The sequence below is a fragment of the Lissotriton vulgaris genome, chromosome 2_2 (assembly GCF_964263255.1).
Source record: "Lissotriton vulgaris chromosome 2_2, aLisVul1.2, whole genome shotgun sequence".
Lineage (NCBI taxonomy): Eukaryota > Metazoa > Chordata > Amphibia > Caudata > Salamandridae > Lissotriton > Lissotriton vulgaris.
Genome location: NC_141688.1, coordinates 190,930,556 through 190,947,096, shown reverse-complemented (window position 1 = coordinate 190,947,096; position 16,541 = coordinate 190,930,556). Strand labels below are relative to the sequence as shown.

At 41.1% G+C, this 16,541-nt stretch overlaps 1 protein-coding gene across 1 annotated transcript in view; it reads left to right on the top strand.

The window, feature by feature from the left end:
• The window catches only part of SLC6A5 (solute carrier family 6 member 5), a 281,258-nt gene that overhangs the window by 116,004 nt on the left and 148,713 nt on the right, over positions 1–16,541 (top strand). The window contains exons 6-7 of the mRNA XM_086959506.1: positions 6,178–6,319; positions 11,183–11,315. Coding sequence (XP_086815632.1) covers positions 6,178–6,319; positions 11,183–11,315 — 275 coding nt within the window. The remainder of the gene's footprint in view (positions 1–6,177; positions 6,320–11,182; positions 11,316–16,541) is intronic.

Genomic DNA, 16,541 nt, shown 5'->3' with positions numbered 1-16,541 from the left:
CCCAAGGAGATGTCTCAGGCCTGCCACTGCAGTGCCTGCGCGCAGTTGCTAACTGCCATCTTGACCTGACTCATGCACCCACTTGCCAGGCCATACGTCTCCCTTTCTGTGCACATACAATACCCCTATAGCAGGCCAAGGAACCCCCTGGGCAGAGTGCAGTGTATGTGAAAGGTAGGACATGTACTGATGTGTGTACCATCTTCTGATAGTGAAATACTGCCAATTTCATTTTTCACTATGGAGAAGCCATCGTGTCCATAGGACAGAATGGGGAATGCTGTGTAACATGTTTACCTGCATATCTTCACATAGGAGTGAGATGGGCTATTGGAGTCTGGTATCCTGGAACTCAGAATTTAATAACACATCTTTTAGTAAAGATGTTTTTTAAATTCTGTGTTTGAAAATTGCCTTTTAGAAAGTAGCTATTTTCTTGTTCAACCTTTCTGTGTGCCTCTGCCTGGTTGTGGATTGACTGTCTGGTTTGAGAGTGACAACGGCTGGGTGGCTCCAGAATTCTGGATGAGTCAGCACTAGGCTGAAAAGACCGATCTGCATTTGGAGTGGTGGGAGGAGTAGCACATTGGCCCTAAATAGGGCTATACCTGCCTTCTACAATGCTGGCTCCACTTCCTGAGATGTGTCTGCAGACCCTGGCCCACTATCACAAAGGAAGGAGTTGTGCACTGGCAGAGTTTACCCAGAACTGGTTTGAACTGGGTCCAGGACCCCTAACACGTGAAGAACAAAGACCTTTGGAGTATAAAAGTAAGAGCTGAAACCCCTGTAAAATTAGACTGCTTTGTGATCAAGAGGAACCTCTGCCAACGAAGAACAGCTGAAGAAGATTAAGGAGAAAAACTGCCCTTGCGTGTGCGCTGGGGCTGGCCTGCAGTTTGCTGATTCAACTAAGGAGAGGAAAAGGGACTTTGTTGTGTTCTGTGTCCCCCCTGCTTGCTGAGGACTATCCTGTGTGCTGTGTCCAGAAGTCAAGAGTCTCCAAGGGCCTGAGGAGAGCTAGACTCCTGTTACTGAAACATAGGGGTACAAAAGTTTAAAAGGATCTTGAGACTACACTTTCTCTTACTGCCTCTAAAATCAACAGTGTGTCCCAGGACGCCGCCGGTGCCCTTCGTGAGACACACTGCGCCCCCATCTTTTGCCTGTAGCACTGTGTCCCAACTGAAGAATTCACCGCCACTGGCCTGTGAGCCTGAAAGGTCTGTGTGTGCAGCCGGCCCGTGACCGGAGGAAAGCGCTGTGTGCCAATTTTATCGCCACTGGCCTGTGAGCCTGAAAGTGCTGTGTGTGCTGCCGGCCTGTGACTGGAGGGAAGCGCTGTGTACCGGTAAATCACTGCGGCTGGCCCGGCCTGTCACTGGAGGGAAGCGTTGTGTACCGGTAAATCAATGCGGCCGGCCCGGGAACCTCGGGAGCTCTGTGCCGAATTCACCACCACCGGCCCAAGTATGCCGACGTCACCCAGGGAAGCCGTGCTGGGATTTGTGCCAGCTCGGGGTGTTGTCCGGCAACAAGAGGCTCGTCACCCAGAGGAGCTGCGCTGAATTCGAGGAAGCGTGAGGTGTCCGGACTCCGTCACAGTGACCAACTGCTGCTGGCAAAGGAAGTAGAGAGATTGTGCCCCCCAGGGAACAGCTCAGAACAGTCCAGGGAGCATATTGTTGTCCAGGGAGCATATTGTTGTTATCGTCTGGGCCAGGGGTGCGGGAGAGCGCTCTCGGCCCCTCACCTTTGTTGAGTGAGCCAGGGGATCGTGAGGGTCCGTACTTGCCCCTAGAAGAGCGGCAGTAGCGGGGCCTGTGCGCAGAGATGAACTGGGCATTCTTCAAGCATATTTGCGGCATATTTTTGACAATCGCTGACGACCAACTGGGACTCAGTAGTGTACCTGCAATCGATCAAAGAGTGTGGGGGGTACTGCGCACTAGAAATAAACGCCGAGATTAAGGACCACACTATTCAAAGCCCGCAGCTTGTTTTTCCACATGACTTTCCACACGTCTGGAACAGTGTTTCATTCCTACAATCCCTGCAAACGTATTTCCCTTTTTCTAACCCTGAACATTATCAAAGACAATTCCTGAAGAAATAGCTATTTATGTATGTTGGATTGATGTCGTTTTGGTCTTGCATAAATTAGATAAAGAGATATCTATATTTTATAATAACCTGTGTGGTGTCCCTTTGTGGTGTTTCACTGTGTTGATGTGGGTGTTGGTGCAAAAAGTTTACACATTGCCTTGGGGATAAGCCTTTCTGCTCATGCCAAGCTACCAAGGGGGTGAGCGGGTGCTATCTCCAATGTGTATCCACCTTACCCTGAATAGAAGCAACGATCCCTATTTGGTCAAAGATACCTACCTCTGCCAAATAGAGACCCCCAGTTCTAACATGCACCATTTTATTGCTTAAGTCATTTGAGAAAGCACTACTTGATGCCACACAGATTGTATTCTGGAATCGCTTTACACAAGCAAATTACTTGTGCACATGGCCTGGTAGATATGCTTTTACCTCACTACAGAGATCGGTAATAAATAGTATATTACTATTTGCTCATCCACAGATATACTCTATGCACAGATATACTCTATGTATAATAACTTTAATAATCCTCACACAGTGCAGACGATCACTGAGTCGGTCACCACAGGAGAGGATAGCACTGTATGGTTGCTGGTAGACAAGGGCCCCATTTACTTACTTCCAGCAAGGGAATCTCCACTGCCCCGCCCTACGTCAAAAGAAAAGGACCGGAATGTGCAGTTTCTATGAGATACAGTGCATTCCTGTCCTCTTCCCAAGTGCTGGCGCATAATTAGCTAACGCAGGCACAGTGCAAGGGTGTGCGCATAGTGGGATTGATTGTTTTTGTCCTGGAAAGGATACCTTCCTGCGCAAAAACAATCAATAGTGGCACTTTCCTCCTTCCATGTGTGCTGCATGTGCTGTTGATTGCAGCACACATAGAAAGAGGAAGAAACAAAGAGAAATAAAGTAATTTCTCCTCTTTGTGCCTCGCCTACACTTTCCCAGGTTTATAGAACATTGTAAATCTTAGAATGTGCAAAATGCCATGGGTGTTATGTGGGAACACCTACCTTATTGCCCCTGGCATGCCACCCTATTGCAGTGTGCGGCAACGCAGCAACTTGCCCTGCGTTGCCTCACACCCCAACTACAAGGCCAAGAAAAGTCATGCAGAGTGGCTCTACCTGGCCTTGTATATATGGCACTGCGGGCTGCCGGAGTGTCAATAAATATGATGTTCTGGCGTTGCACTGGGATGGAAAATAAGCCCCATGAGTTCAAGGTCAGGCGCTCTGTAAGACAATATGAGGCAATAGTCTTGGGGAGATCTCTAGAGGAGACACCAAATGACTGAAAAATGTATGATTAGGGAATAACCTGGTAAACTTCCATTTTGCTTGAAAGTCTTCGCAACAATCCGAAATTGGTCACATGCTGATATGTTATAAAACACTGCAAGAAATAGATAAATAACCACCTATGGCAACTGTAGTAAAGTGGAGGTGAAAAAACAGGCATTGAGGTAAACGTATAATATAATGGTAATGTTCCTTTGCTGAAAACCTTCTACCTTTTACTCTGCCATAGCACTTTTTCAAATGCATTTCTTTGTCTTTTTCTGGTCTTCCTCTCATCTTTTTTAATATATAATATATGTTTCTTTTCTGAGATTCATTAGATCCTTCCTGGTATGTCACTCCGTTGACTAGTTTAGTGTTATATTCACATAGTATCCTGTTTTGAATAGTTGCATGCATAAAATCACCCTGTAAAATAAATAGGAATTATGGCTTTGTAGTTATTCATGGACTTGACGTTGATAAAGCCAATAAATACAGGAGAACGGATGCTTCATAAAAGTAAGTTGTTTTTAGAACACTACACCTAAACATTCACTAGAGATCAGTTTGAAGATTTTTTTTCCTGAATCCCATACCGTAAAAAGTAAATATAATTTTGTGTTATCGGAGAATTGCCTTGTAATGTCCCTACCAAGCACTTTCATATGAGTCTCTTGTCTTATGCTGTCCTTGCATAACGTGATATCGATCTGTGTTTCTCTTCTCCGGGGCTGATGTTGGGCCATCAACCCTGGGGTTTGCGGATTGTCCCAAGCTGGACGTTTTTGAGTATTTGTTCACTCTTATAACCAGTGGTTACATTATCAGTTTTTGCAAGCTGTGAAAATGTTTATTTGTTATTATTTCACATTATGTGAGCAAGTAAAACAAAAAAGAAATGAAGTGCTTTACTGTAATAAAAGAAGGGAGATATGTGGTCGTGAAAACGAGCAACTTCAAACCAGATTAGACTACTGAAAGTATCCTCTTTGCAAAGTCACCATTTTGCTATTCTTTACAAATATATAATAATAATAAATAATTGAAATCTGAGGTGCTGAGAGTTTTCTGACTGCTTTCTGTAAGTGTGGTAATTCACTGCCTGCAGTAATGCAGGCGGTACACTCCTGCTCCTGCTTAGTGGGCAGCAGATGGTTATTTTCAGTATAGAGGTAAATATGTCTCTCTATTTAAATGATCACAATTTAACCCCTTTGCTGCGGGGGTAATTCCCCTGCGGTGCCGGGCTGGGGGGGGATCTGCAGCGCCACTGTGCTCGTGACAAGCCCAGCTCGTCATGACTCACAGTGGAGCTGTGCTCATGACAAGCTTAGCTCGTCACAGACCCGCCCACTGATTAATTCTCCCGCACATGCGGGGAATTAACCGCACGTAGGCCGGCCGTGGCCGTTATGACGAACGCAGCTCGTTATGAGCACAGCTCCACTTTAACTCATGACCAGCTGATTTCGTCATGAGCACAGAAGGTGTTGAAACATAGAGTGTAGTGCATTGACTAGTTTACTTAACCCTATTTACGAAAATCAAAAGAAATGCATGACAGATTGTTAGAGGGTTACCAGCACATTAAATTGAATAACTAGCAGTTGCACATTTCAACCTAATTTACTGGCAAATGCGGACTTTTGTGATGCTTCAGTGGTGTAAGTAGTTACACTGAGGTCCTGAGACTGATAATTGATGAAGTCAAATATTCACAGACTATGCATAAAAACCCCTACAAGAAGTGGAACTGTTAAAGGCACATTTTGTATTGATTATATACTGTGTGTATAGCACATCACACACTGATCTAACATACTGGACCAGGGCTTCTATAAGGTGAGGTATGTCAGTACCCCCAAGATGCCTCCTTGCCACAGAACCCCAGAATTGACTTTTACTTCCCCTGTGTATGAAGAGAACACCAATATGAACAAGCTTTGGTAATGCATTGGTTTCACCTATGTAATAAATAAAGAACTGTTTTCATCAATCATCGTCCGGGAGAAGGAAAGAGCTCCCTGAAAGATAACACAGGAGTTGATGTGGAGCTGCTGACTCAAAGCTGGGGATGCTTGTTCGAGTCTCGACGGCGCCACGCAACATTCTGTGATTTTATGAAAGACACCTAATCTCTTTGGGTGATAAATTGTTATATAAATACGCTGCAATAGTAAAAGGCAAAACTTTTTGAAAATATAGTTTCACCAGAGCAGTTGTTAATAGTATTTCGGTGGCGTGAAACTGATAAGAGAAGCAGACTAGGAATAAACATTGGTAAATGCAGGAAAATATGCTACAGCCAATAAAATTGGAGGAAATGTAAGTAGCACCCACAGGAACAAATAAGAAGCCAGGAAAGAAAGGCGGCTTGATGTAAGTCCCTATTAAGTATATATTAAAAACAATAGATTTCTCAAGCACAGTGAAAGTGCTGCGCAGGCGAAACCTAAAAATTGTACTTTGCCTGAAATGCCTAACAGCAGAGCACTTCTGCTTATAAGCAACACCAGAATTCAATCTCAATATGAATACATTTATCCCAATTTCTGAAAATATTCCTGTCTCGAGATGTTAATGCAACTTTATATTAGAATGCTCATCTCTCAGTGCTATGTGGCTCTCCAGCTAACTTTGAGCTCTGCAAGTACTCATTCATACATGCACACAATGTTGAGTTGATTTTTTATATTTCTAACAATTTCTGATTTAATTCCCTCGTAAGTCCAGGACAATATCAAGTATATCCTTCATTTCATGTCAAGTCTTCTTTTAACAGATTCATGCATAATTGTTGATCACCCACGAATTCAGATCAAGAACAGCACGTTCTGTATGGCTGCCTATCCTAACTTGACGATGGTCAATTTCACCAGCCAGGCCAACAAAACCTTTGTCAGCGGAAGCGAAGAGTATTTCAAGTAAGATGAATATGTTATTGGGATTCGGCCACCATGAGGCAACAACATGGGTTTTTAATCACAGTCATTGAGTAACAAACATATTCAGTTGTTAAATTGTAGGGAATCCAATTGTGAAATTCTGGTTCTAGAGGCAAGTTGAAAGAAAACTTTTGTTAAAATATTGCTGTGCCTCAAATATTTGTTTCAAATGTTTCTTTTTATGATGCAAATTTTACTGGCACATGAGGTACTTATCTTCTGTTGCATTTTTTTTGTAGTGCATGACGTTTCCTATTGTGCATGACATATTTAACATGACAGGAAAACATCTACATAGTTATGTAACAAACTTACACAGATTGTTATTGTCAGAGATGTGAAATAATTTAATGTGTCTTTGATGCAGCTCCTCATTGTAGTCTATTTCTTAATCACCAGCATTGACATCTCTATACCCTACCTCAAGAATGTAATCTATATGCCTCAAAGTTGTAGGATAGACAAATACTTTATGTAACAGCGAAAAGTAGGTGAATAGGCAGCTTTGAAAGGTCACAACCCCCCGTTAGCTGACAGTGAGCATTTGCTTTTACTATATAGTGCCCCCAAGGACAGAAAAGGAAATGACATGGAAACTCCAGGTCCATGAAGACTACAGTATAAAATAGAGATCTTATAGCATTTTACTACTTAAAGGGAAGCAAAAGTGTTTTATTTGATTTAGGAAATATCTTTCTTAACATTTAGGTGTTAAATTCTGCATGAATTGCAAATTATAAACTCTTTCCATTTAGGTGCGTTTTTAACTGCTGTAAGCTCTGCCCATGCTTCTGTTGTACTCTATCTTATGAACATATGAAGTAGGAAATTACATCAGAGGAAGACAGGAAATAAAGTGTCAGATCTATTCTAGCAATACAAAGAAACAGCAGTTCCACTACGTTGAGTACCAAACAAATCAGTGGCAGCTTTCAATTAATCAAAACAATAATATGCTGATAAAGTTCAGTGGAAGAAACTTATGAGTAGACATTCAACAAAAAATTCACAAAGAACAATCTGTATTGGGTTCATACAATCTTGCAACATGGGTCACAGAGGGAACAGTATTCAAGCTGCTCTGCTCCTCCAACATTAAGGTTTTATGAACAATTAATTATGACGACTTGTTTTAATAGGATACAGGGCTGTTAATATCTTTTGTTGGATCAAATCCATAAGAAATTCTTGTGTTTCCCATTGGGCTACGGTACGATTGCCTTTTATTATTTTTCACTTATCGCAGAAGTGCCGCATACACCTCTGGTCACTTTATGTCTGTTTTACAAAATTATTAAAATCCAATACATTTTGACGTTTTTCCGAAATTTGTGGTCGGAATAATTTCATATATTCCATTCAATGAACTCAATCAACATATTTAATTTAGTCATGTTTTAATTAGTTCATAGTTGTATTTGATTTGTTTGATACCCTTTTTGTGGAATCTCTGTTTTTTTGTTATATCACTGTCCACTTTCCTCTTGGAATATGGTTTCCCTGCTTTTCCTAAATCTGTTATAGCAGCAAAGTTGCCAAGTGAAAGATTGTAATGCTAACTTTTACTTTGCACTTTATTACTTTGCAGTTGTCTGGAGGAGGTACAGTGTCATTGAACTAAACCTATGTTATATGATATTATTTTTGACAACGATGCTTGGACCTCTTAGGAAGAAGTGATACACTTAATGGGATCCTATTTAACTGTTCCTTAAATATAATCATTTGACAACAGAAGTTTTCTATGGCTTTTAGTGAATCTACACTAAGATGATATCTAGAATGAAGTTTACTCAGAAAGGATTAACAAAAACCATGTTCAATAAATCATCATATGGCGTAAATCTACGGAAGGGGATACTGTAGGAAACCTCATACTGCATTGAACTATTGCTTGAAAAAAATAATTTGTTGTTCAGTTCCTTAAAATAACAAGTTATTAGTGCACCTGTGTGAAATGGGGAAGTGATGTTCTAGAAGATCATAGGAAGCAAGGTGTAAGGTAAAATCCTGTTATCGAGAACATGGAAGATTCCGAGTCTGGGCAGCATGAACTAGGTACAGAGCAACAGACCGAGATTTGATCTGAAACTATGTTTTATTTGATCTGAAACTATGTAGTAATTGTAAATTACACTAATATGCATTATATCGAATCACCACACTGCTCCATCAACAACAAAACATACATAGGAAGTTAAAAGCATTTGACTTTTAAAAATGTGTCTAATAAAATACATTCTACCATAATCTCATAATTAGCAGAGAACGGGTGATCAAACCTGAGTCCTTGGTGGTTGGAAATAAATGTTCGTACCTATGTACAGATACCATGTATTATAATTTAGAAAATACAATACAGAAGGCACATGCTACAGCAACTAATTTAAAGTTGAAAGATATTGTGGTAGCCCTTGTCCGACATATACTGCAAAGGTACAGTGTAAATGCAGTTAATATATTTAGTTGAGGGCTTATTTGCCAAATTTCGAAGTTTACGTAGGCATAGGTGCATATTTACACTTTGGGCAGATTTCTGAACTTTTCATGATTCACAAACCACACAAGAGCTCTCTTAAGAAAATAACAACTTTTAGAGTTCCCCTTATTCACTCTTTGAAGCCCAGACCCTTTGTGCCTGATTCACAGAACTAACTTGAGACAAAATCCTGAACTTACTACTTTTGGTATTCACAGATGTTAGGATTTTGTCTTAAGACAGACTTAAGACATACTTAAGTTAGGATTTTGTCTTAAGTCTGTCTTTAATCTGCTTTAAGACAAACTTAAGACAAAATCCTAACTTCTGTGAATACCAAAAGTAGTAAGTTTAGGATTTTGTCTTACGTTAGTTCTGTGAATTGGGCCCTTTATCATCAGGTTTCTTGTGGCAATAATTTGTTGCCTTAGGTTTCGGGTAAAAGTAAAATTGCATATATTTTTTTTTAATTGTACTTCGGATGGCAAGTAGTTTTCAATGGAAAACCATTCTGTTTCTCAAAAAATGTGGGTGTTAGGGGCACTTACTGACACTTATTGCATCACTTACACCTCTTTGAAGTGGTGCTAAGTGTAGATGTGCAATGCATGTAGAACAATCATTGCAAATGTTTGTGGTTGTTAACCACTAACACTACCATTTATAACTTTGAGGGTGGTCCCCACATTGGTAATGACAAATTCTGTTGCTCACCAATGAATATCTTGTTTTCCTGATCCTACCTTACTTATAGCACTGTGGTAAATCTGTAGACATTACTTATTCGGCTATTTCTGGTTGTACATGCACCATTTTGCCAAGCAAGGTTAACTTACAGATAGAAATTTAGGCATTTGAGTCAATAAGAGGCTGTTTACATTTAGCATACTGTGATCTCAGCCCACTACAATTGAAGGTTGACCTGCATGGATCTGCAAAGCACTTTGTTTGCTAACTGTCTGTGGTCCTCTCTTCACTGTTAATTTTTAGTTGACTGGCTTCTAGTAGTTGAGCCTGAATATGCTATTCATGAATTACATTATCTGACTGCATTTAATTTACATACAATCATCAGGCCTTTCCTTTAAGGCAGGCATAGTGCAAGATGTTGCTATTAGTGAAAATAAGGAAAACAGTACTGAATTATGACTCTAGCCCTTTGGTGCTGAAAGTGCATTCTCACTGGTCTTGACTCTTATCCAGGGCCAGGAAAGTGTTCCTAAACTAATGTTCTGTGAATTGCATCAGCTTGATCTCAAACCTCCTCCAAAAGTATAGGAAAAATGTTGTGTGTAAAGAAGAATAAAACACCAGAATCACTAATCCCATAGCCTGGATTGATAGTGTTCCAGCACGAAAAGTGATGGATCATGACTCAAGGAAATCAGAATATTCTTTTGTACATACATTACCAAAATGTCACATAGAATGAAAACACAATGGCAAATCATATGTGCCATTCTAGCGACTGTACTTCTTTGACAATATAATTATAATTTAGACAAAGCTGGGCATTGATCAAATCTGGGACTCACTGGATCTAATGCAGCTAAGGAGAATCAAGTTGGCCTGTGTCTCTTTCAGCTTTCCTTCCTATTGTAAGTCTCATATCACAGTGGATAGCGACCTTGTATCAAAGTACATGAAACAATATAGAGGCAATATTAGTCCATCTGTTGTTGAATTGAATATTAGTATTATTGTAATATTTTTGCTACTATAGTTGGGTCAATTGACTTAAAACTTTGAAAAAGACTTCATACAAAATGTGCATATTTCTTTCACGTCTTTACTTGAAATTTCAATGCTATCTTAATACTTCTAAATAAATTGTGCACACAAATGCATGGCCTTTCAAAATGTATATGCTTATATTTAATGTATGCCAAATTTTAGCTTGGAATGGCAATATTTCGAATTGAAGCATCTTTTTCAGAACTGGCAAGAAGTCATTAGGCAATATGGAAATGCAACAATTACATTTTACATACTAGCTCCATTTGAAATTGAAATGTTTAAAGGGTCCATTAAGTGAAGCAAAATGCATTACAAATTAACTTACTCAAGGACCTAGTCACGCAATTCCATTTTTGTAATCGCCATTGTTTGGAGCTGCTGGTGATGTGAGATTAGGATCTACAGAGATCATTCACTAAATGGACGCTTTAAAAAAGAATGTTAGTTAACTGCAACAACATATCGTATGTCTGAGAATCTGCCATATTTATTTTGCTTTGTTTGGGGCAGCCAGTGACAGCGCCCATCGCGATGCATGCCCCGTGGAAAGAACACGCCAGAATGGTATGAACTGTTTTTTAATGGATGCAGCCTGCAGTCACTCTCACTGACTTTTTGACTCTCAGGTACTTTATGTTGAAGATTTCCGCAGGGATTGAATTTCCGGGTGAGATAAGGTGGCCTTTAGTCTTTTCTCTTCTCTTCGCTTGGGTGATTGTCTATGCATCGCTTGCTAAAGGCATCAAGACTTCAGGAAAAGTAAGGGCACTGTTTTCTCATTTGGAATTCTTAGTGCATGGACGTGAGTGATAATCTCCATTGAATGATATGACTGCATGTGTAAATTGGACTATGTTAACTGAAACACATTCGACAAGCGAATCTTGCATGATTGCTTTGACTGTTTCTATTGGTACTGCTTCTGTTTGGTCAGGAGGAGAAGGACTCAGTTGTCTTTGATTCAAATTGAAATGTCAATCTTGGGATTATATGATTTAACAATTTAACAGAACTCTCCTCACCTGCATTGTTTGAAGAATACATTGCTGTTGAGAATGCTAAAAAATTTGGAATTGAACTGTTTTGCCATTTCAAGACTTTTATCAAAGTCTGGGCTTGCCATGAGCTCTCATCCACTTTCTGTAGGTGCAGCAACATCTCTAGATTGGCGAATGTCCAACCCTGTTGCAGGTTTCCAAAATGTTCAATACGTATTTAGCTTTCATATTAAACATAAATATTATTGAGACCTGCAGAGAGGTACATTCAAACATTAAATTATAAAGAATGGTTATTGTCTTATAGTAACATAAAACCCTCAAGTCTGATTTGGTTTCATGTATTTTTCTGCTCAGATATACTACAAGCGGATTCATCATTTTATTATAAATATAAACAAGAAATGTATGTTGAGATGTTGAGCCACAACCACTTAATTACCTTTTTACTGTTTTTGGTAACTGCTATGTCAAGAATATTTTGCACTTCAGTGAAGCAGATGTGCACCTTAGTTTGGATTCTGCTCAGGATGTAGTGTTGTCAGTACCCCATTCAGAGAGTCAAGGGGCAAGTAGAAGTTACTGGGCCCACCAAGGGGGAGAAGCCATTTCTCCTGATGTCCCAAGGCCTGACCTACAATGAATCCCAAACAACTGGGCCTAGTACCCCTTCAGCATTTGACTCTCAGTGGTAGAGAGGGTCGAGCAATCCAACGCTTCTCGGGGGAGACACAGAGGTGTGAACACAGGCTCACAAATCAAAATATGTTCAACAGCAATAAGTGATTACCCAGTCAAAAACTTGCTTTTATTTTAGAAAACAGAGTAAAATACGACATTCACAAGCAATACACAGTTCCCTGAGTTGGGTGTCTAGTGTTTTATATGTGGGTCTCTCCCATATCGCTTACAGTAGTTGTTATTCTTCATTTACAATAGGAGACATTCTGGTTAACCCCACTAGTAGTCTGAGTCTCTGGAGTGCCACTCCAAGGGCCATATGTATCAAGCCTATTGCGATTCGTTAAGGCCAAAATTCGCAGAATTTCGGCCTTAGTGAATCGCAAACGGCCTTTTTTCTGATTTTGAAAAGTATGAAAAATTAGCAAAAGAAGGAATCGCAAAAAATTGCGATTCCTTATTTTGCTTAAGCATTTAAGGAATCGCATTTTTGCGATTCCTTAAATGCTATGTATGAAGCTTTTCAACATTGCGAATTCAGGTTTAGAAATCGCAAATTACTACCAACTTGTAGTTGGTGGTAATTTGCGATTTCTTGTAAATATGCAGAATTGTGTATTTGTGAGGGTGGCATATGATGCACATACATGCCAATTGGGCATGTATGTGCGTCATCTGCACACACATGTAATTTTCAGGGGTGCAGCAGGGTGTCCTTGAGACACCCCTGCACCCTTGAAATAATTCTCAAATTGGGATTAGCAAATTGCGAATTCGCAAATAGAGAATTATTTCACAGTCATTTCTATGGGCCTCCTTGCCCATAGAAATGAATGGGAAATTATTCCTTATTTGCGAATTCACAAATTGCGAATTCGCAAATAAGGAATAATTGGAAATCGCTAAAAAATTGCGATTTTCTACATACATACCATTTTGCGATTTCTAAATAGCGATTCCTTAAAAATCGCTATTTAGAAATCGCAAATGGTGATGATGATACATATGGCCCCAAGTCTTTATAGGAGTCAAATGCATTCCAGTGCCGTAGAACTATATGGCAGGCAAGTTCCCCAAGGCAATCAGAATTATATGCACCCCCAGGATAGGAGCGACTGGAGTCTTCGAGCACACCCCTTCACAGGCGCTGAAACTGCAACGGCATCCACCAGTAAGTTCCTTTACATACGGCCCAGGAAGGGTAGCAGATGGTTGTTCTTCAGTTCATCACATGAAGTCAGGTTCGGACTCACCTATAGCGCAATCAAGCAGTGCCTAACGATGAGCTTCCCTAACAGATCAGTGTGTAGACCTCTTTATCGCAGTTGTGGGCCAGTTTTATGGCCAGGTAGGCTGGTGCAGCAATAGACACCGCTCAGCTTTACCGTAGCCTTCCTCTAGCATGTGAGGTTGCTGAATTTTACATGCACACAGACAACGACCGGATTGATGCAGCAGCCGTCTCTTCACAACTCACTACAGGGATCCAATTAATAGGATCCCCCACTGGACCGTACTTCCACCCTCACTCTTCTCTGCCTTATAGAGCACACTGGTCTTGGCAAGCAGGCAGGCATTGGGGCTCCAGGCTCCAGTAGCATGTAGTCTTGAAGTCCCTGGATGATGTCCCCTCACCCGGCAGGAAGACTGGCAGGCATTGGCCCCCAGTCCTGGTCACAGGCAGAGGTCTTCCAGAGCCCAACTGGCTGCTTGTCAGTTGACAATATTGTGGGCCTCGAGAGCCCCTTCTTATAGTCCATTTCCAAAGACCAAATGTGATGTAGAGTCTGAGGGGCATATCTAGTAAAGAAGTGGAGTAGCCTGGTGTTAGCCTCGTTGGCTTAACGCCACGCTGCGCCACTTCTGAAACGTAGGGCTGCGCCATATTAAAAACAATATGGTGCAACCCTGCATTTCCCCTTACGCTGCCACTAAATGTAGCAGCGCCAATGCAGGGATGCTTGCACCATAGTGCAAGGGTGTCTGCATTGAGGGGCAGATTGTTTATGTACCCTTACTGCACATAAACAATCTTTAAATGGCATCTAGAAACTTCTGTGTGAGCTGCCTAATTTCGGCACACATAACAGTTGCAAAACGTAATTTTTTTATTGATTGTTTATGTGCAGGAAGGGACACCATAACATAATCAAAGGCCTTTTGCTGTTTCTATGAGTGCTGCACAATGTAGCACACATGGAAACTGCAAAAACGAGGAGAAATTAAACATTCCTCCTCGTTGCGCCTGTTTAAAACCAGGTTTTCCTTGGTTTTAATTTTGGTGTTGCCCCATATTTACTCTTCCATTGTAAGTATGGGCAGCGTCAAAATCAACAGGTTGTGCTGTGGAACGCCCACCGTAACACACTCTGCACACTCCTTTCATGCTAAGTATAGTGTGAAAGGGGCCTTATTTATATGGCAGCGCTAAGCCACGTTAAGTGGCTTTACGCCGCCTTGTAAATAAGGTGAACCCCTTATCGCCACAGTACCGTCACTAAAAGTGATGTTCATGTGGCAATAGGGGCTTGTAGATATGTCCCATTGTGTTTGGAGTTTATTTTTTGGGTCTGCTTCTTTTTAAGTACTCTCTCTTCAGCCCTGCCCATCCTTCAGAAAGCAGCCTGTCATATATGGAGCAACTTCAAATCTGATACACCACAACACAGGCTATGGGAGTGACTAGTGGTTCACACCTGGTTTTCAGCCACGGTGATATGTGTATCAAAAGGTTAACCCATGGCCTTGGAGCTACTGTTTAGTGTTTCTCTTACTGCGCCCATCTCCTTCCTGAGTTGTATCCAGGCACCTTCCCAGTGACCTTTCAGCGAATCAAGAGAACCTTTTAAAGAATATTGGAGAGCCTGGCTCCACCTTTCTTCAGTGTATCTCACCCGACTCACAGGAATGCAGCTATCCACAAATGAATCTGGGGGATGAGGGTATTCCTCTGCTACCACTTCTTTCTCTAATTTTCCCTAGATCTCCCAAAATGGAATCCAGAATCTTCCATATATTGTACCATTCTTAGGCAAACATACACCTGTAGGGCTCACTCCAGTGACACAGGTAAAAAGGCATGTTTACTCCTACTGTTCTGCTCTCCACACGGTATACCCCCTCCACTGCACTCGTGCTGCTTAACTCCTTCTAAAGGTAGTAGACTCTCACTGTTATGAGGGTAGCACTTTGAGAGCCCCTCCTGTTCCAAAAAGACAGCAGTCCGTGAGGCGGGCCCATGTCATAGTACGTGTTCACCCAAGACAAGAAAAGACAGCATCAGGAGTCTAGACATTATTACAGTTGGGAGACTTGGGTCAGGGGAGCACGTCTATCAGCATGCGAGGTACTTTCCTGTCCCAACAAGTACAGATACAGAGACTTTGCAGGTGCTAGGTGATTCTCCCCATGTGCCAGGTGACAGAGATACTTGGTTCTCTGCACGGCTTCATGTCTCTTTGACTCTCAACATTTACCATGTGGCATAAAGAGTTTCATTTAAAGACAGATGGTCATTGGGAGAATGGTTTCATATTGATTTGTCTCAGACCAAGCCAGTGCTGTAAGCGACTCGCTAAGGATATGCCACAATGCTTTTCGTAGCCGTAGTACAATTCACAATTTAAATGGAAACAGTGAGCGTGTTATCTGGTGAGATTTTATACCTTTTGTATGGGTTAGTGGATGATAGAGACTGAGAAAGATCACTCAAATTTTTTAAAATGGCAAATGAATTGCTGACATAGCATTGAGGTTTGACTTGCAAGCCAAAGTCTTAAACTGAGCACCAGACTCTTGTTTCTTTGGTCACCTCGGAGAAGTGTGTACAAGAAAGTGGACATCCAGAGACTACACTACTGAAATGCCTTTCCTTCAGTTCCTTTCCTTCTGTTGACCCATGAGAATTAGATTGTATCCCATTTCTCTTCTCATGTATCGGGGTATTTTTCACCATTGTTATGGATTTGGCAGCACCTCCTCAACATGATTCCCAACATTGTGTAGGGTGGGCTTCAAAGTCTGCCTATAGATGATACTTACTTTAAATAAGACTTTGCTATCAGTCATTATATGGTATTCCTAAATAGATGAGCACCAATATTTGTATTCTTTGACCCCATAGGCTCCTTTTCACATGAGCTAAAATGACAATTCTGTATTCTATTTACCATTCCTACAGAGGTTATTTCATATTTCATATTCTAAGGAGACCTCTCTGCCTGTATTCACTCTAGTACCCCATGCACATGTCTACAGGTCAGAAAACCAAACCAGTACACAGCCTGGATGTGAGGCTTGCTTTGAC